The sequence below is a fragment of the Cynocephalus volans genome, chromosome 9 (genome assembly GCF_027409185.1).
Source record: "Cynocephalus volans isolate mCynVol1 chromosome 9, mCynVol1.pri, whole genome shotgun sequence".
In the NCBI taxonomy this organism is placed as follows: domain Eukaryota; kingdom Metazoa; phylum Chordata; class Mammalia; order Dermoptera; family Cynocephalidae; genus Cynocephalus; species Cynocephalus volans.
In genome coordinates, this window is record NC_084468.1 from 94,131,954 (window position 1) to 94,153,387 (window position 21,434).

At 35.1% G+C, this 21,434-nt stretch overlaps 1 protein-coding gene across 6 annotated transcripts in view; it reads left to right on the forward strand.

Annotated features, from left to right (window-relative positions):
- The window catches only part of SGMS2 (sphingomyelin synthase 2), a 74,827-nt gene that overhangs the window by 38,005 nt on the left and 15,388 nt on the right, over positions 1-21,434 (forward strand). For all 6 annotated transcript variants that reach the window (XM_063108069.1, XM_063108062.1, XM_063108066.1 and 3 more), the window contains one exon: positions 20,186-20,884. In XM_063108069.1, the coding sequence (XP_062964139.1) occupies positions 20,433-20,884 (452 nt within the window). In that variant the 5' untranslated portion in view covers positions 20,186-20,432. The remainder of the gene's footprint in view (positions 1-20,185; positions 20,885-21,434) is intronic.

Sequence of the window (21,434 nt, forward strand, 5' to 3'; positions counted from 1 at the left end):
CTCCAAAGTGAGCGAACCGGCCAGTCCTATATAGGGATCCAAACCCATGGCCATGGTGTTATCAGCACCACACTGTCCCTAGTGAGCCACGGGCCGGCCCCTGAATTTATTTTTTTTAAGGGAAATCAGACTGTTAGAGACTTGTATTGGGAATATGTTGTGTGCTGGGCCAGCGACTCAGCAGTGCCCGGATGGTGTCCTGTATCAGTGATTGAACCCTGCTGTGGGAGGGTTGTGACAATAGGAGATCCAAATGAGAGTGAAAGTAATTGGAACCTTCCTCCTTCCTGAACATGCAGTCTTTCTCTTGTTCTCTCTGAGCTGATTGACAGGGGGAGGTCCGCATCCAAGTCAAGAGGAAGAAAGGTATTAGGGAGTGGCTCTCTGGGTTATCTAAAAAACCCATCATAAAAGTTAATTTAAGATTATTTAGAAACCCTGGTCAGTGGTACGGCATAAGTACATGACATCATTTTGGTCAGTAATGTCAAGATTTCTTTCATAAAATATTTATAATTGGCAAATGAAAATTTTCCATGTATAAGGTGTATAAATGATATAGATTTCTTTATTACCAAAGATTTCTTTAATTGTCAATACATTTAAGGTGTATAAATGATATAAAGATTTCTTTATTACCAAAATGGTAGCCTAATGACTTAAGGTTAATGTTTCAATCTCTATAAAAAGTAAGAAGAAAAACCCATTGAATTGTAATTTTTTAAATTTTTCCTTAAAACCACAATACATAGTGCTTCACTGAATTTAGTGTTGAAAGTAGAAGCCCTGTTTTATATGTACTCTTCTACTTTGAATAACTTTCTATGAAGTGTAGAATGTTGATGTGGGGGAAATACTTTGGTTTATTTTATAAAGAAGTTAGAACTCTGGCATCAAGATTCTAAGATGTTACTAGGCAAATTTGACCTGTGTTTAATTTGTTTCTGAGATTAGCAAGAGTATGTTGCAGTAGCCATTGTTGTTGAATGAACTTTTATCATTCATTATCTTGATAAATTCATACGGACCTATTATCTATGAATTATCTATATCAAGCCAAGTAAAAATATCAAAGAAAGTATTTGGGATGTTGATTTCTCACACCATGGGACCAATTTCATGGTGGTGTTCTCAGCACTAAGGTGAAATACCTAGAGTATCCAATGGTTAGTACTCTCTTTATCAATAAGTTACCTTACCCTACTTCTTTTCTTTCTGTGAGATATGGGATTTTTATTTTCCTTCTTTAACTTTCTTTGGTGAGGTCACTAACATATCTTTTCTTTCTTTTTATAGAATGATATTTTTAAAATATGGCCAAGAGCCTAAGAAATCGATAAAATAATGGGGTTATATTGAGAAACCTAAAACCGTAGGTTGCAAAATTATCTACCCAGGATTAGTCATGGCTTGTTTGTGGACAAATTGAGATAAAGATTCTGGTCTCTTGACTTCTGATCCAGGGTCTTGCCATGACATCATTAATTTTTAAACTTTTTTAGCCATGGAACCCAGATTTTAGATGAGATTTTGGGTAATCCCTCCAAAATAGAAAAGCTCTTCAAGTAGAAGCAAGAAGGGGGCCTGATGACGTACATATCCACATGGTCTCCCTGAGACACTGTATCATAACATACGTCTTTCTTCCCAAACACAGTTCACAACACAGAGAAACTGTGTGGCTCTTCTCTCATTCCCCTAAACATAGTCTGGTTCTTTTCTGGAGCATTTATGTCCTCTATCTCTGAAAATGAACATAAATGGAAAAGTTGGGGAAGATAAGTTGACCCAGTGTGGGAATCACGTTTATAAAGGAAATGTCAGGTCTTCCCCGGTGGTTCTAGAACATTTTTTTCCTGTTAAGAGGAAGCAGCAGGGGAGATCTGGCTATGAGAATCTACTGATCTCCAGTGTTGGTACTTCTGGACATAGCAGGAACATGCTGTCCCCCTTTCTTTTCTTTGTTTTAAGAATTAATCCTGAAGCCTTGTGCTCACTTGTGATGCGTTTCCCAAAGAAGGGTAGAGAAAAGCATCACAAGTCAGAACTACCAAAGTACCAAATGCTGGCCGTGACTACTTACCAGCTAGTGGCCTTATGCAGTTCACTTATGCTCTCTGTGCTCATCTGTGAAATGTGGGTAATGATAGTATCTACCTCACAGAGTTGTGGGGAAGATTAAATAAGTAAAGCACTTAGAATAGTGTTTGGGGGATAGTAACTACTGTGTAAGTATTAGCTGTTGCTCTTATTCTTAAGTCTGGACTATATAAATTTAAATTATTAATAGGATATATATTCAAAAGTTCTTAAAGACAAAATATTCCAATCTAGTGTTGTTAAACTAAAATAACAATATTTCCTTGGCGGAGAGAATATAGCATAATAGTGATATATCCCAAATGGCTTTGCATGATCACAGTGTTGATGAAATTGTTTAAAGTGTATATTCGTAAATACTCTTCCAAATAGAAGCTTAAAATAACAACAAAGCCAAAAATATAGTAGTCAGTTGGCTTCACAATATAAATTAGACGTGTTAAGGACCCGGAGAAACTTTTACTTCTATCTAGTTTTATGCATGATCTTGTTGTAGGTAAGGAAAGCTACACAAGGGGTCAACCAGCTTTTCCTAGAAAACTCATTTTGACAGTTGATCTTCAAATCTAGGTCTCTGATTGCACTTCAGTGAAAATCTCTGCAGAGAAGGTCTGTTTAGGTGGTTATCTGTTGAAGAACATTCATGTCCTGATGAGTCATTTTTGTTTTTAAAAGATGGTACCATTTTCAGAATAAAATGAAGCGGATTCTGGAGCTCTGCTTTAGAGTTAGAGTCTTTTTCCACCAGCCTTTTTGTCCCTGTCTTTATCACACCCCAATATTTTTCACATTTGAAGGTTTTGTGATCATTAAATATTATGTTCAAGTAATTCTGTGGATTTCCTTACTATTGACCATTAATCTTTTTAAGTAAAAGTCTAATTTGTACCTATAGAACACCATTTTAAAGAGATTTGTGTAATCGTGTATGAATATATAAGTCGAAAGGCAAACATAAAGGATGGTAACCACGCCATGAACATGTTGGACACAAAGCACCCAAGTGGGGGAACATTAGTTTCTAACAAGCAGGAAATTATAAATTGGTATTTGTTTTTAAAGAGGAACTTGGGATGAGGGAACACTAGGTTTTGTAACCTAACTGGGCAGTGAGTGCTATATTTGATAATTCCAGGAGCGCATACTGGGAGTTGTAGCAAAAAAGATTTTCTTGGAGGATCTGACAACTATGCTGAGACCTGAAGCATGGGAGGCAGGGGTGTAAGCAAGAGGGATTGGGAGGGGGATTTAGGCTGCTAAAAAAAAAAAAAAAAAAATTACTTGGAAAGACCCAGTGAGAGGGGGTATTTCAGACGAAGGGAACAGAACTTAAGTAAAATATGGCAGGAATCACAGGCTTTAGAGAAGGCAAAGGGCAGAGGTCAGATGATGACGGGCCTTGTAAGCAATGCTAGGAAATAATGGATGTCAGAAGGATGCACCACCATCTGAGAAACAGCCTTGAGAAAGCATAAATAAATAATTGGAGAAAGAAGACCTGACTTGATATTTGTTACTAAGGAAATTGTTAATTTTGGGTAGAGGTAACAATGGCATTAGGGTTGTATTTAAAAAAAAAAAAAAAAAAAAAGCCTCTATCTTAAAGAGCTATACCGAAATATTTACAGATGAGATTATGTCGTCTCTGAAATTGCTTCACAAAAATCCGGGATAAACATTTCTCACGATAACTATTGTAGCTAATGGGGTACACTATATTATTCCCTACTTTAAATAGGTTTGAAATTTTCTGTTATAAGTTTTGGTTTGTTTTTTTTTTAAGTCAAAAGAAGCAATGGACTTTTGGGCCATAGGGAGGCCATTTAAGAGCTTTAAAGAGGACAGTAGAGCAGGAAATGGGTTGGGAACAAAACCAGAGGAGGAGGGACAGTCGCATTAAATACAGTAATTGTGGAGCTGTCAGTTTCTCCTTGTGTAAAAATGTCCGTGGCTTTTTATCTTCTTTATGAACTGTTCTTATCTACTTTCTCTTAATACTTTGACTTTGTACATACAAAGTACTAGTAGTGCCTGATATTTCTAGTACTATATCAGCTTTTTATTTAAAAACATTTTTTTTATGTATCTTTTTGGTGGATGGTTTAACCCATTTTACTCTGAATAACTGGATGGATGGTGGTACAGTTTACCGAGATAAAAGAGGAGGTGCATGTCTGGTGGAAGGAAATTACCAGTGTAGTTTGGGACGAGTTGTAAGTATCTGTTTTTCTCATTCTCAAGGCTATGAACCCTTTAAATGGAATTCACTCTTTTCTTTTAAAGATTACCCCCACCCACCCATAATCACTTTTGCCATTCTTAAGAGTGCCTCTAAAGTATTACACATTAATCAGAATGTCATTTTTGTTCTTGTCCAATGTATGCTTTGGAAATGGGCTCCCAATGCTAATTGCTGCAGATTATGCTACATATATAAATATAAAATATAAAAATATAAATATAAAATATCTCTTATTTTAGAAACAAATAAAAATGAAAAAAAAACCTCATTTTCTAGATCATTTCTTTGTTTTATGGGTAACAAAGAAGTAGAATTTCTTTGAACTTTTTTAAAAAACAGATTTCGATAGCATAAGTATGTTTTAAAAAACAATTTCAAGTGATTATTTGTAGTCAAGCACTTTTGTTTATGTAAGTTCATCAATGAAAATTAGATTTCATGGAAATAAGATTAAATATGGAATTACATCTTTTAGCTTCCTGATGCTAATTGAACATTGAATTTATAGCATTTCCTGACTACCTCTTGACATTATATTCAGGTTTGGAGACAGTATTTTAATCATCCTGTGTTTTTCTAAACCTGCTTCACCCCATAGAAAACAGTTCTGATCATAGTTCACTCCCCTGGATAGCTCAGTGCTAAACCAATTAAGATAACCACTTTGTTGATTTTCTATTTACTACTGGTAGGTGGAGCTTGGCATTTTAAAAGGCTATTAACAAAAAAAGAATATTCTACTTTTTCAGAATTTTGTTTTCAGTTTTTATCTATGTCCCCTAGTCTTTTTTGTTGTTGTTGTTACTTTTTTTATTCCCAAGTTATGTATAAAGTCTTTTTTTTTTCATTTTATTTTTATTATTTGAATTTTCTTTTCACTTTTACATCTATCTGGCATATGGTTTCACTAAACTTGAAATGTTATTTCAGGCTCTTCTCTAATATATAAAAGTTTTTTGTTGCACATTGTTCTTTTTAAGTGACTTCTGGTTGGAAAGGAACGAGGGGTAGTCACCAACTCAAAATACCTTGAGGGTAAGAGCTGTTCTTCTCTTCTGCTATCTTCCTTAGTATTTAAAACCCAATTGTGCACAGAATGGGAGGACAGAAATAATTGTCTTCTATGTTGGATGGCTGTTTGTTTGCCTTATGTAATTCCAGGCTTTCAGCAGCAGTATAAAAATTGCTACATATTTAACCAGCAAGTACTCCTTATCTTGAATTTGGATACTCTGCTTCCATAAACTCAAGGTACAGTTTTAAAAGTTTTCTATAGCTGGAGTTTTTGTCCCGCTTTGAAGGTCAAATTGAATTCTAAATCCTCGTCAGATATTTGATAGCTTCTATTTTTCTGTCTCCACATAATGCTTTTGTTTTTATTCTTCCTGTGTTAGTAATATTGCATCTTTAACCTTTCTTAAAAGCCTCATATAGATTAAACATTTCTTAGAAGACAGCCCTGAGATGATCAATTAAATAAAAGTCCATTATAATCGATGTAATTAGAATATTATAAACACACACATACACATGATATTTTGGTCTATTAGAAATGGAAGAGAACTCAAAGGCAAGAATCCATAATAAAGTGTTGGAACATTTTCAGTGGAATCCCTTTTTAGTTTTAAAAAGTTATATTTGTACAGGTTTCTAGAAGCTGTTTACTGTGTTTGGGTCTCAGGTTGGAACATAGATGTTTTTGATGTTCTTTTGACTTGATTGATTTTTTTTCTTTCTGATAATGAGTATTTATTTAAAATATTTAAATTGAGAGTGATCCTAGTTTCACTAGCTCTCCTGTTATTCTAATGCCCCACCTGGCTTTATTTTTCTTCATAGCACTTTTTATCTTTATCATTGTTATCATTATAATCATCTTTCATTAGCAGAATGCAAGCTCCATGAGGGAAGTGACTTTTTAAAACTGTAGTGTCCCTAGAACAGTGTCTACTCCAGAGTAGGCACTCGCTAAATATTATTGAATAGGTAATGTTTGTCTTTTTAGGCAGTAAAATTAAAACATGCTGCTTTTTTTTTTTTAGATAAAAAGTAAATGTTTTATATAATATCACCCTTCCAGTAATCATGTAATTTATTTATATATAAAACACAATTTTATATGTATTAATTACACATTTATTTATAATGTAACTAGTCCCATCTTGGTGGACAGTGTGGTTCTGGTTTTTCAGTCTTACAGGTCCAGATTCACTTACTCGTAATTCAAAATCCAGACATTTAAAAACAGAAAGTCCTTCTGGCCTTTCCTTCCTCCCTCCATTCCTTCCTTTCTTCCTCTCTTCCTCAATCCCTTTCTTCAAATAACCCTTGGTGTCAAAAACCTTCCTGCACTGACAGAAAGCTCCTTGTACTCTTTCCTCCACCGTAGTGTGAATACATCCTTATGTCTCACTGCAGATACATTAATGTTTCAGTATCTGGTATTTTCCAGGCCCACCAAGGTGGTAGGGGTGAGCTGTGTGCTGTAGCATATGGTATATGTCCCTGTAGTCTTTCTGAAATCCAGAGTTCTAGATTTTAAAATGTGTCTGCTGCCAAAGAAGTGTAATGAGTTGTGGATATTGAAAACAGTATTTTGGTGCTTGTGCGAGTATCTTTAGGATAAATTCCTAGAGTGATTCAAAGTAGGTAAAGCATAGCTTTGAAATTAGGAAGAAAAATACCAACATGAGTTTTTTTTTTAAAAAAACATGAATATTAGCTAATAGTACAATAAAGCAAACAATAAAGCAAACATCCACCAAATATAGGAAAAAGGTTTTTTAAAATGCTAAATATACAAGCTTACTAAAACATCCCGTGGTGTGGACCAAAAAATTATCAATATATGCAAAAGAGGGCTTGGGGATTTGTACTTTTTACTGAATTATCTTCTCCATCAAACCAGGTTCTGCCTGATTCTCTGCTATTTGGCAGCTGGTTTTGGTCCAGGGTTAAACAATACCAAATAAATGACTGGTTTTATTTTGTGAAATATTGAGTGACATCCATTATTAGGAACCGATTCATCTATAAAGCAGTCCTCACCCTTCTTGCTCATTAACGCTGCAGAAGATAGCACCTTCAACACAATTAAGTCTCTTCGACCTAATTTTTTTTCTCCCACACTAAGACTAATTTAATTGTATGTGTACTTCAGGTTAGGGCAATAACATCCAAATAGTTATTTTATTAGTTTACTAGGCTTTCTCCAGCACCAGTGATAATATAGACCTTTCCAAAACATGGCATTCTAAATGTATATTTTTTATTGCAGTTAATTGAGGCTATGAAGAAATGAAATAAATAAAGGGAAATAATAAAAGCTTAATAATGTTTATAGTGTTAATAAATGGTTCTGTAAAAACAGCAACAACTACACATGGTTTCTAATACTTTCAGCTATAAATATGACACATTCTTAATGAAAATATTTTTAAATGCGGACTATACAAAACTGTAGAAACTAAAAAAATCTCATACTCCTACCATATGGACAAACATTTTCAATATTTTAGTAAACTTGGGCCCTGACTTTGCTGTACACACATTTTTTACATACTTGAAATCATTCAAAACACAATACCTTTTTTAAAACAGAAGTACATTCTTTCTATTAACTCTGTTAGTGCTTTTATAGTTAAAATAGCTATTAGCATTTTTCCAATTATAGGATGATGATTAATGTGGAAAATTAGAAAGTATAATCCAGCATCTAATCAAAATAAAAATCACCCATACATTTATCAAGCAGTGTTAAGTTTTGGTATATTGTCTTCAGGCTTTTTTCTGTGTGTATGTAATATACATCTTTATATTGCTGAAATTATACTGCAATTTCTTCTTATTAACATCTTAAATATATTTTTAAATAAACTATGTGAAAATACTATTGTATTTAGATACATAGTGAATACTTTTATTGCAAAAGATTTTATTGTAGGAGAAAATAGGAAAGTGCTAAAGAAATTAAAATTACTGGTAAATGACCCCACCAGTATTAACATCTGATATTCCTTCGGTGTATTGATTAATTTGGTCTTTTTTATATCTATATTTACACTTTTATGAAAATAAGAATACAGTTCTGTTTTTAAAACAAGTTTAATTCATTTCCTGGATGCTTTGGTCTCCAACTATATAGACGTTTAGATCATTTTAATGTTTCACTGAATGTTTTTTCTATATATAAGACTTGTTCAAAAAAAAAAATCTCAGTAGTAGAGTTACTATATCAAGAAATATAAGTATTTTTAAAGTTCATCATATGTTTAAAAAGAGATTTGCAAAAGAATTGTACTAATTTATTATTCTTCTAGCAATTTAATGCAATTTTATGTTCCTTTTTGATTATAGCTTAAATATTGTTTTAATGGGCTTTGTTTTAAAGTATCTTTCCAATGTTTCTTATCCATGAATTACAATAGGATGGAAGATTGGGTGTTAATTTGTCAATGAGACATTCTGTAGGAAGTTCTTGTTATTAGTAACTAGGAGATGTGTAGTCTTGCAAACTCTTGCCTAAATATGTCAGAGGAGGTGTAGGGGAGGCCAGCTCCAAACAGAAAGTGAGGAAATGAGTTCTGGTCTGGAGACCAAAGCCATGTCAGTTGTATACTCTATTTCTGTTTCTCCACTCACTGCAAAACTGTGGATATCACAGCAGAAATTATTCTCTATTCCTCTTGTTTCTTTCCATGTTTTCTCGGTGGCATTTGAGGATGGACTTCAAGGGTTAGATTTCTAAAATCACCTGCCCTCATTGAGAAGAATATGGGAATGAAAAATGTACAAAAAAAGATGCGTGCCATGGCCCCAAGTGAAAGCCTTAATTAAATAATCATAGTTATAATATATCTTATATATTATATATAATTTATATATTTATAATTAGATTTATGTATATCTGTTTATTTACATGTAACTAATAGTTCCTGCTAAATAGAATATCTGTTTTCACATGTTACATTAATTTTAATGATATTGTGTGTACTATTACTATGGTAGACATGTTTCAGTTTAAGTAGCCCCAGACTTTTAATATCACGTTGCTGTGTAACAGCACCTACCCACAGTTTGGGTTCCCATCCAAATACTGCAGGTTTTAATAATAAAGTTTGCTGTTTACCCCCAGTGCCTCTCTGCACTCTCCAAGCTGTAAGCTGTGCTTTTTACTAAACATGAGTTACTTTGGGCCCCTAAGAACTCTTTAGTGCAGTTCCAATGTCTGTCTTTACTTTTCCATATTTTCCTTCTAAGCCTTCATTGTAGAAACTCTTGCCCTTGTTCTGCTATCCCTTTTCTTTTCCAAACTCATTTCATTCTTTTTTCTAATTATCTGCTGCAGGGAGAGCTTGGGAATGTTGGAACTAAATTTCTCATGTTCTGATATTCCTAAAAGACAAAATTAAAGCTGTGTATTCTGTTCTAGATTTTTGCAAATGGGCAGTTGGCTAGGGATCACATAATCAATGTTATGTACTCTGCAGTCATTATACCAATAGCCACCTACGCTTTGTGGTACAGTGTTCAATTCAAGCTCTGTACAGAAAGCATTTAGTAGAGGAGGCAACAAAAGACACATTTGTATATTAGGAACTTTGCTTTGCAACTTTGTGAACCAGTGCAGTTGGTTACAAATGGAAATAAAAGTCTTTTGAGTGAGCTGCTGTGCCTCTTTTGAGAGAGAAATGCCTCATTCCCTGAAGGTTACTGGATCAGTTGCTCTAGAGCTAAAATCACAGAGATGTATTTCTAAAGAACCTCATTTTCCCCTAGAGGACCATATGTCTATTGGCAATCATTCTGAATATTCATATTCTTAGCCACTGATATTTCCTAAAACAATTTTTAAATATGGTGGTGAAAAATATTACAGTGAATAAACCAAATTTCTTTATTTCCTTCTGGTAAATTTTTTTTTTTAATAGACTTTCCAGTGAAAATTTTGGAAATTTGCATATTTAACAGTTCACTTTCTTTATTAGAATAAATGAAAATTCAGTAGATAATATTTTATAGGTATGTTTCAAATGCCAATGTAACAGTCACTTGCATTCCTTAAAATTGTTTAAATGTCATTCTGTTATATTCAGGATTTTAATCTCTTAGGCAAATTTAATCTCTTAAGTAAAGTTATCCTCTTGCTGTCTCTTCATCATGTGTTCAATTTCTTCAATGACATGTTGAGTTGGGTTGGGAATCTGGGTCCCTCTTCATACACCCAAATTTGGGGAACATAAACCATCATTATTAGATATTTTGCAGAAGGTAATCTTTGAAGCCCGATTGGAAGCATTGATCAAATAAGTGCTTTTGAGAAACTATTATTTATTTAAATACGACATAGCAGTTTAAATTCTAGGAGAAACTAGAGCCTAATACAGGGACCTTAATGGCTTTGGAGAAGGTATTGCTTTTTATAGTCTCATACCACTTGAAAGCAGTATTTTATTCAGCCAGTATGTGAAAGCAACTCTAGAAAATACACAACCGTGCATTTTTTAATGGAAGCTGAAAATAGCATAGACTGTACATGAGTGGTCTGCCTTCTTTGTTACTTCATATGTGGAACATTTTTGTGGTTGGCATAAGAGAATGAGAACTGTAGGATTTACAAACCTTTCTAGATCTTCCCTGGTCTCTCCCCTTTCCTGTTTTTTCCTTTTTTTTTTTTTTTTTAAACAGTGAAAACCATGCTGTAACTTGAGGAACCCAGGTGGGCTGAAGCCACAGTGCTTTGAGACACCAAGAGCTATCTAGCCTTCATGCTCCTCACCCAACATTGCCCTTTACCAAAGCCTGTACATCACCACAACTAAATCCCAACGAGCAGATGGGACTAACCTGCTGAACGTGCAGATTTTAAAACCTTCCTTCTCAGTTTTTCAGTGTTTAATTCATACTACCAGGAAGCTCCTCTAAATCTCTCAGGCTTTATTAAGCTATCTCTTTAACTTTTTGTTTAGCACAGAGCACTAAGCACAAATATAATAACCAGTAACCCATTATATTTTAAATAAATATCAATATGTCTAATTCTAGACTTTAGACTTCTTTGGGGAAATTATATTAAAGTGTATCTAGTTGTCACTTGTACGTAGCACTGGGGATTATGTCAGTTTCCTGTTCTTAGGCATGTGTCCTCTGCTATAAGCACCAGATATACTAACCACAAGCACTTGTTAAATGTTGTCTCTCCTCCTTTACCTCCATACTAGAGTGGGATTATTTAACTCATTTCTATAGATTCTTGCTTAAAAGTAGTTTCATGTAAATTTTCCAGTGCACTAGTTAATAACAAACAGTGTTTCAAGAAGTCATTTTTGAATATTCACTTCAGTAGCCTGTTTATATTATTCTATGAAACTATTCTGAAATAGTATGAAATATGTACACTATTTGCTCACCCTGCCATAGAGGGAGAAATCAATAGGTGGATTTCTAAAATAATCTAAAGGGCATGGAATAAAGGAGCTGAATTAAAGTAGAGAATTATGAAATTATTTTAAAGGAACTATTCTTTTTTTTTTTTTTTTTTTTCCTATTCTCATTTCTTATCCTGGTTTTCCTGTAATAAGGTCATGCTTCCAAATCTAAGGAATTTTTTGTCATTGATGAGGAAATATACTGTTGACTTTGTGATCTATTTATTTACTTAGAACGAGATCTCTACTATCAATTAGAAACTGTTGTATGGTTCGAGAAGTATAATGTTAAGCTTGTTAGACTCAGCTTTTGCTTTTCTCTTTTAGACCAGCAACTATTCTTAAGAGAAAACATTAGCTCCGATATCAGACCCAGCTACCTTTTAAAAATATTAAATGGGATTTTTTTTAATGGTTTTCGGACACCTCTCACTTCAATAGGTAATCTACACAGCCTCCTATTACAGAGTAATAAGTATTAAAACCTAAGGGAATCAGTTTCTAGGTATATAAATCTTTGGGGTATATAAGGAAAGCTGGGAATGTAGAAGCAGATAATTATCACTGTTCAGTTAGGCTGTTAGATTTAACCTTTCTGATAAAGCCCTCAGGGTGTTTATACTAAACAAGTGCTGACTGCTTTTGTTTGACCATTAAACACGAAACAGGTAATGCCAGTTGCATGGAATGATTCCAGTGACCAAATATCTATCCTGTGCAGTTTTTTGTGAATTGATAAAATTATAGTTCAGATTATTGGAAGTACAAATGTCTGTTTATATTATGGGAACTTCCTTTGTTTATATGCTAAAGTAGCATTGACTAAGCATTTTAACACAAGGAAAGCCCTCAGCCCAGCTTATTCTCTGAGGTCATGGGTATATCATACTTCACGAGCAGTAAGTCCAGAAAGGGGCAGGTGGTAGAAAATTTCAGCCCAGTTCTTTCTACTAAACAGTGGAAACATCTACATAAAGGAGGAAGAGACTCACCAACCCCACCTTGCAAAAATCCTTAATGTCGGGAACGGAGGTGGAGAAAGGGGGACGGGGATGGGGGCAAACATAAGCCACTATTTGGGAAAAGCTCCTCAAATGTGTGATGTGTCCCCCACTCCCACCCCTTAACTTTGAGAACCTCTGATTTAGAGTATATCTGAGTGGGAATGTAAAGGACTATTTTAAATATTTTCTAGTCTTCAGCCTTGTCTTGTAGCTGTCACTGTCTTCAGGATCTGGGCACACCTATCTTTCTATTTACCTGTCTACCTATCTATCTACCCTACCTACCTGTTTATATATTCACTCATTTATTTATTCATTCGTTTACTCATTCACCTTACCACATGCTCCATATTGTAGCACAGATGGTTAAATTGTCTTTCCCTACCACTCCACCTCCCTTTAAGGAAAGCTTCAGTCCCACAACCCCAGGGCTGCAGTTTTCTCTTTCCAAAATACACTGGAATCAGATCTGATAATCAGAATTCTACAGACACCAGTAGAAAGCTAGGAAATCGTCTATGAAAAGAAGCCAGATTTTAGAACATCCTATAGAACGTTTTGAAAGTCGGATTTTATTGAAAGTACTTTACTGTATCAACTTAGTTGAGGCAAAAACAGTTGGTACAGGGGAGCGCTGTTCCATGCTCTCAGTATGCCATGCCACAAACTGCAGACCACTCCTTCTTGTGAAATACTCCCAGTCCCACAATTTATTTTCAGATTTGCACAGCTAATATTTACTCTGGACAAGGAAGTATTCCTTTCAACAAGCATTAAATGGTCTACCTTGCCATTTAAAGTGGCCTTTTTTTTTTTTTTTTTTTTTAGGAAGAATGAAAACAGAACATCTTTTCTCCTTTCAGTCTAACTCATAGTAAATTTTGATTAATTCTGTTAGAAAATTCATCTGTTTTTTGTCACTTCATATTGTTTAGTTACAAGTTTATTTTTGGAGCACAGTTTACACAAATTTTGTTAAACAGTTTGCTTTTCATTGGCTGTTTGTTGATCTTGTCTGTAGAAAACTTAGAAATGTATGTTATTTCACAACCACTGCCAAAGAAGTGCTCAGCTGGTAAGAACAACACTTTAAAGGGATAAGTGAGTCTGGAAGTTAATAACAGAGTATGGGATATTCCTTGGTTTTCTAGTTCTTTAGAAACAATTGTCTCAACAGGCTATATCTTTTTTAACAGCTTGAGTTATAACTCAATATCATAAAATTTATTGGTTTTAAGGGTAAAATTAAGTGATTTTTAGTAAATTTACAGAATTGTGCAGCCATCATCATTATCTAATTTTAGAACATTTCCATTACCCCAAAAAGAAACTTCCAGCCCACTTGCAGCCCCTCCCATTCCCACCTGTGGTCCCACAAAACCACTGATTACTTCCTATCTCTCTTGATAGGCTGTATCTTTCTCTTGTAACAACTGGACACAGAACTAAAGTAGTCCAACCTACCTTAAAATGAAATGGTATTGATTTCCATTCCTCTGGGTATATTCCCAACAGTGGGATAGCTGGGTCGTATGGTAGATCTATCTGCAATTGTTTGAGGAACCTCCATGGATGGACCTTGAGAGAATTATATTAAGTGAAACAAGTCAGGCACAGAAAGAGAAATACCACATGTTCTCACTTATTGGTGGGAGCTAAAAATTAATATATAAATTCACACACACACACACACACACACACACACAGAGACACACACACACACACACAAACCGGGGGGGGGGGAAGAAGATATAACAACCACAATTATTTGAAGTTGATACGACAAGCAAACAGAAAGGATATTGTTGGGGGGGAGGGGGGGAGGGAGAAGGGAGGGAGGTTTTGGTGATGGGGAGCAATAATCAGCCACAATGTATATCGACAAAATAAAATTTAAAAAAAAAAAAAAAAAATGAAATGGTAAATAAGTGCCAGAAATCAAAATGTCTATGCTCTACCCAAGCAAAGTTCAGAAGTAGTCATTGGTATCTGACTTTTCAAATGTGTCTTTTACATTAAAAACATTGTTTCCTAAGCCATTCTCAGAATGCAGCGTCACCATGATACCTTACAAACCTACCCATTTCCTTAAATTAAATCCTGGCATATGGAAAAAGATATGGGACCTAGTGTCAGCATAAAAACTTGTAATCTGGCAAGGACTCTTTTTCATGTTACTTTTGTTGGGAAAGTATTTCACAAATACATAGAAATTTTTTAGTGAGCAGTGGATCTTTTTAGTTTTCAAGAACTTGTTAGGCAAAATATTTAACGAATTTTGTGTATGCTTCTGAAATAGAATCCCATCACTCACAAAGCACCCTCACATCTGCAAGCATATCAGCAACTATCCTTTTTAGGTGGGAAGAGTTTATAAACAAGTTAAGCTCTGAGACTGTTAATAAATAAAAGCTAAGATGTCTTGGTCTTTAAGAAAAACTTTGTAGGCATGAGATTTCTTAGCTAAACTGGATCTTGTTAACATAAAATGATATACCTGTATTACAAGTTAATGGTGGTTTATTAGTAAGAGTTACTATAATTAAATGGCAGATATGAATAATAGGGAAGGTAACAGGCTCCTTTTCTTTTTTTTTCCCCACAAGAGGAGTGAACTATGTATTAAAATTTTTCATAAGTTTGTATTGATTTTTGCAAAATTTCAAAGACTAAAAATTGCCTGTAATGCTCTGTAGAGGACTTTCCTATGTATTTACAGGTCTCTTTTAAAAAGTAACAAGCTTATAATTGATTGTCTCAATCTTTTTCACTGTCTATATTACTGACCTCTTAATGTGTAATGGCCATAGAGGTGGTAGTGTGCTATTTAAGAACAGATACCTGATTCAGAGCTAGGCTGGGGCAACTCACTATCTCAACTTCTTTCTTAAAATTGGGCTAACAGTATTTCCTAAATTTGTTATTAGGATTAATTAGATAATACACCGTACAGCACCTGGCATATAAGTAACATTTGCTGAGAAGTATTATTTTGTGTCTATTTTATTCTACAACTTGATTTTTTTAATGACTTTGTGGTGACAACTAAGTTTTCCTCTTTAAGGTCTGGAAAAGCTTTTGAGTCTGTTAAGAAACTCATCAGCTGTTTGTTTCAACTGCTGTTCTATTCAATAAAATTCTGTTTCAAGACGTAGTTTTCCTTAAGCCTTTAAGCTCGAATCTCTTTTATTTGTAATTCCAATTTGTAAATGGAGGCACACATTTTCGTTGATGACTGTTTAACTCCTATCTTTGACAGATTAAATTCTCTTAAACATTAAAACCCATATATAAACTTAGATAAGTTCCCTTAATTTTAAAACTATATTTACACATTTAATATATCTTATCGTCTTGAACACTTCAAATGCATGACCGAGTGGACTTAACAAATCTAGCAAGCAAAACATTTCTCAGTCCTTCAACTGGAGCGCACGTCTGTCTGCCCAGTCCCCTCTGCAGATGAGCTTCAGATCAGAACTGCCCTGGGAGGTTCGTGAGAGTGGGCCTTTGACACTTTGCACCTTTTCTTGTAGCCTTGAAATTCTACATTTTCTATTCAGATCAAAGTTTCTACCTAATTAGATACTGCATTCTTTTTATGTAGTATCTCTATATCTGTCTTGCAGTTTTGTACTTACTATATCACCACACCGTATTTCAGAATATTAAGGTAACCGTAATTCATTTAATATCTGTTCTTGGTTATTAGGTTATATTTCCAGTTTTATAAATAACTATTGAAAATATAATTGTAGGAATATTTTGTGTACCTTAGGATAAACTCATAAAATTGGGTAACTGGGTAAAAGTGCCTTGCCCCGATATTAGTTGTGTAATGTAGTCTATTAGTGATGTAATGTAGTCCAGTGGTGCAAACCTTCTGCAGCTCCCATTTTCACTCCTTTTTTGAACTTTAGAGTCACTTTGTCAAATTACAGGAAAGACCCTATCAGAACTGTTAAAAGAAAATGACTAACATTATATATTAATATGGTAATGTCAAACCCTTAATGATATGATATCTCAGTTTCCCTCCTACGAATATGATGAAGTTTTGTGTTTTTTTTTTTATCCCCATCAGCAGTAATTTTTATAGCTTGCTTTATATAAATTCTAAAAGTTTATTTTTAATTATGAGGGTTTGAAAGCATTTTTTTTTTTTTTTTTTTGTCATTGTTGTAGTGGCTACATCAATAGCCAATGGTCAGGTATCTGGCCATATTTTTATTAAGTTTTCTAACTGGTTTTTATTGGTTCTGTAAGGAAGCTGTGTATGTGTTTAATTTGTAAACAGAACCCAACCTTCAGTGGAATATTGTTTGCTTGAGATAGACAGTTGTTTTCACATACACATTTCTTTTTTCTGCTTTTCATAATTACTTGTCTGTTTTCTTTTTCTTGTCTTGATTTATAGACTAGAACAATGTTAAATACCAGAGGGGATAGAAGTAAAACATAGATGCACTATGATGTCTAAATATGTTTTCTTGTAATTTGACAAAAACATTTTAAAGTTCATTTGAGGGTGAAAAGGGACACAGCAGTAGAAAACTTTTTCTACTAGACACTAGAAGATATATTACACAACTAAAATTGTGATATTGACATAGAAAGAGCATAGCTATACACACTTCTATTACTATTGAATACTTTTCCCCCACAAAATCAACTGGGTGTTGGATTTTATCAAGTGCCTTTTTGGCTTCACTCGAGATAATCATATCTTTTCATTTTATATATGTTTGTAATGTATTTTGTTATAGTCATTTCTTAATTTAAGCCTTCCTTACACTTCTGGAACAAATCATACTTAGTTCTAAAAAAAAAATACTAGTAAAACAATATCATGTACTAAAAGTTCGAGTTTTGCATTTGCCTTCACAAGGGAGAGAAGCGTCTGTAGAGATCTTTAACTTTTTTGATATTATCTAGGGTAACTCCCAGTGTCTTGGAGTGTAAGAGGACTTGGAAAGCTTGGCATCTGCTTTGTGCTCTGCCATAGTACTCTAAACAAATGAAGTAATGGAATTGCCATCCATTGAGAGGAACTGTTGTTGTTTTGTCACTTTCCTAGACGCTGATAGGAAAGGATGACTATAGGAATGAGTATGTTGAAATCATCTTGATGACAAACTTTGTGTCCCATGATTGGTTGATACATGATGAATCTGCTGTGTATATTTAATCTTCTTAATGAAATCCCAAGGAAAATATCAATCCTACTACTAATGATGATAAATGGGCATTGTACTCAGAGCGCGCTTACTCCCAGGGGCACAAAGTTCTTCATGATTAATTATTTCAGTCATCCTCATGGTAGTCCCATGAGATGGGTGGCTGAGTGCTTCCTTTAAAAAAAAAAAAAGTAACTAATTGGATTTTCTTCTGTTCTGTATTCTATGTTCTAGAACTGGGTAGCTACCTTAAAAAGACCTCCACATGGCCACTGGTGAAACAGGGTTTCAAAGTCACAAGCTTCTTTTACATATGAACACCAGGCCAGGGACACATGTGGAATAGTAAAGTTGGAGAGAATTTGGATCATAGTTTGGGAAGATGCTATGAGTGGATGAAGCTAGAGTTGGTGAAAAGAAACAGGCAATGGCTGAGTGCTTTGGTACCTCCTTTAGAAGCAGTAGTCCATGTGTTGAAGGTTTATCGTTGAAAGTATCTTACTAAGGCACCTCTTTATACTTATTCTTCCCTCAACATTGTGCTAGGGCACTGCAGAGAATGTCTATCAATCCAGAGTGGCAGTGGGCCTTTCTCATCGTGCTGTATAATGTGTTAATAGCTGGGGCATTTTCAAAGGGACAAGAGAAAGGTGAAATGTTCAAAGTTCTCAGTAACACCTCCTAGCCAGTCCCCTGCTCCCGTGATCCTCTGTTTCTCTACCAGGCCAACTCTCCTCCTGCTTGTGCTTTCTCAGAAATGGGCAGTGCCTGTGTGTGGACACATCTTGTCCGGGGAGCAGGGCTCCATTACAGTCAAAACTACGTTGTGATGTAGTGACTAGCTCATCCCTCTCCTTACTTTCACTGTATGCCCTTCAGGCTTGTCCAGTAGTCTTCTCATTTTAGATGTCCCTTTGCTTAGACTGCAAACTCTTCTTCTTTTCCCCCACATCTCCCTCAGCCCTGGGGTGTTTAGGTGCACAATAAACACTTGTAGTTAATCTGTTTGCCACCCATAATTGTAAAGTATTGCCTGTACGTATTGACTGCCATTTTAACTTTTTTCCCTTTTTCTTTTATTAAATAAAGGCTTAGCTGTCACCACCTTGAGTTTTTCCTCCTCTTTACTTTTTCCTGAAAGGGAGGCCTTTAAAATGCAATGGATTATACTTAAGTTGTGCAGTGTACTCAGGGTGGGGACTAATTACAAGGTTTGAAAACCTCCTTAGGTGGCTGGGTTCTGAAGCATGACTAAAATACCGCTTTCCTAAATTGAGAACATCTGGGGCCATGTTGCTAGCAAGTATAAAAGAGTTGGTGGTGGTGCTCTGTGTTGTAAAGAAGTCTTTGCTCTTGGAGCCTGTGGAGCTTAAGCCAAAGGTACCCTATCCTCATAAGTGTCGTGGTGGGTAAGTGCCCCAAGATGGTCCTGTGGATGCCAGTTTCTATTGTTTGGTAGAAATTGTGGTGGCTGCATCAAAATGTTGTTAGTTACTAATTTACTCTGCCAATTAGAGTAAGTTATTTTATCCTTCAACTAAAAGATTCTACTTGTTACCTAAATGAGACATAGCTAAGGCTTTGTGTATCTTTTCACCGTGTTATCTGAAGGTTGCCAACAATCCCTGTGTATGTTGTGCATCTCTGAAGATAAAAGAATAAACTGAGGCAGTGTCATTTTAAATACCTTGAATGTGTTGCTCTTGAATCTGTTCTTAAAAGTGGTCACTTAAAAGGACTGTAGTTTTTTAATGAGAAAATAGAAAATTGACTGTTTTGACAAATGCAGAAGGTAACAACTATTCAGTGCATGTAAGCAACTCACATGGGTTTTTTATTTAAGATTCATAGAAAAGATACAGTCTTAGGAAGAAATGATGTGATCTCTGGGCAGGTTCTAGCTTATTATGACTTCATGGTTAGCAACAAGTAATAGTGCCTGATGAAGTGTTTGCAATGTTGGGTCCTAACATTTATCTAAAGAAATTTAAAGGGAGTTAATTGTTAAAAGTTCATATTTATACTGACATCAGCTCAAAAAGAGACAAGAAGTCCAAGATAAAACAATTTAATATTTTGTAAATAAACAATCTCAGCAGGTTTAACTATGTTCTGAGGATATATTTATAAAGGAAATGGCTTTGCTATGTTTCCTTACTTTGAGAATGTTTTTGTTTTGGATGGTTGACAATTGGACAAGTATAGTTTTTGAACACAGTTTTGTTTTGCTTTTAGGTGGGATAGTAACATCTTTTGGGAGGAAGGAGAATTGCCTTCCTTTCCTGAAAGTAGTGAATGTACGGCAGATACCTACGTGGGAGGAGCAATAATCCAATGGCTACCTTCTATGTTTTGTATTAGGAAACAAAATCAGTTGTAAGTGCCCATGTTGATCTTGGAAATAGAAGGATTTAAAAAAATTAAGTTTCCGCAGAGAACAAGAACTTTACCATCTGCTTTTTGATCTGAAGACTGGGGGACAATGGATATCATAGAGACAGCAAAACTTGAACATATGGAAAATCAGACCAACGACCCTGCAAACACTTACACAAGACCCACTGAGCCTGTTGAAGAAGAAAACAAAAATGGCAGTGGTAAACCCAAGAGCTTATCCAATGGGCTGCGAAAGGGCACCAAAAAGTACCCGGACTACATCCAGATTGCTATGCCCTCTGAATCAAGGAACAAATTTCCTCCAGAGTGGTGGAAAACGGGCATTGCCTTCGTGTATGCACTCTTCAACCTCGTCTTGACCACCGTCATGATCACAGTTGTGCATGAGAGGGTCCCTCCCAAGGAGCTCAGCCCTCCACTCCCAGACAAGTTTTTTGATTACATTGACCGGGTGAAATGGGCATTTTCTGTATCAGAAATAAATGGGATTATATTAGTTGGATTATGGATCACCCAGTGGCTGTTTCTGAGATACAAGTAAGTAGTTCTAACATGTTTTTTGGGTTTGTCATTGGTTTGTTTTTAAGTGAGTAGATGTGTAACTGAAATTATTTTTCTCAGTTTTTCCCTGATAAACTCAGTCTTAGACATTTGATGAAAGCAATAGAAATAACACACAGCATTGTGTGTTATTGAGCTGCTGTGTATGAAAGTTTCAAGCATACAGCAGTACTATGGCGGGTGATTCAGAGTTTATGAATTTAAGGTGCAGTTTGTAATTTCTAGTTACTCAGCACTGTGGTATTTGCATGATAAATCAAGAGGCTTGGAAAGAAATAACATTCACTTCGTCATGCTTATGTTATTTCAGGCTCTTGACAGGTAGGGAAAGGAGTGGACCGGGGAACTTATTTCTCCCTTACTCATCATGTGATGACTGTGTTTGTCAATAGTCAATAGCCTGCTTTGAGGTTTGCCTCTATTCAGTTCTCAAATTTATGTTTCTTTTCTTTTTGCTTATTGACCATCCATTCTCAACACTTTGTGAATTTAGAACTCGGTCCATGTGGTTTTGGTTTTAGATTTC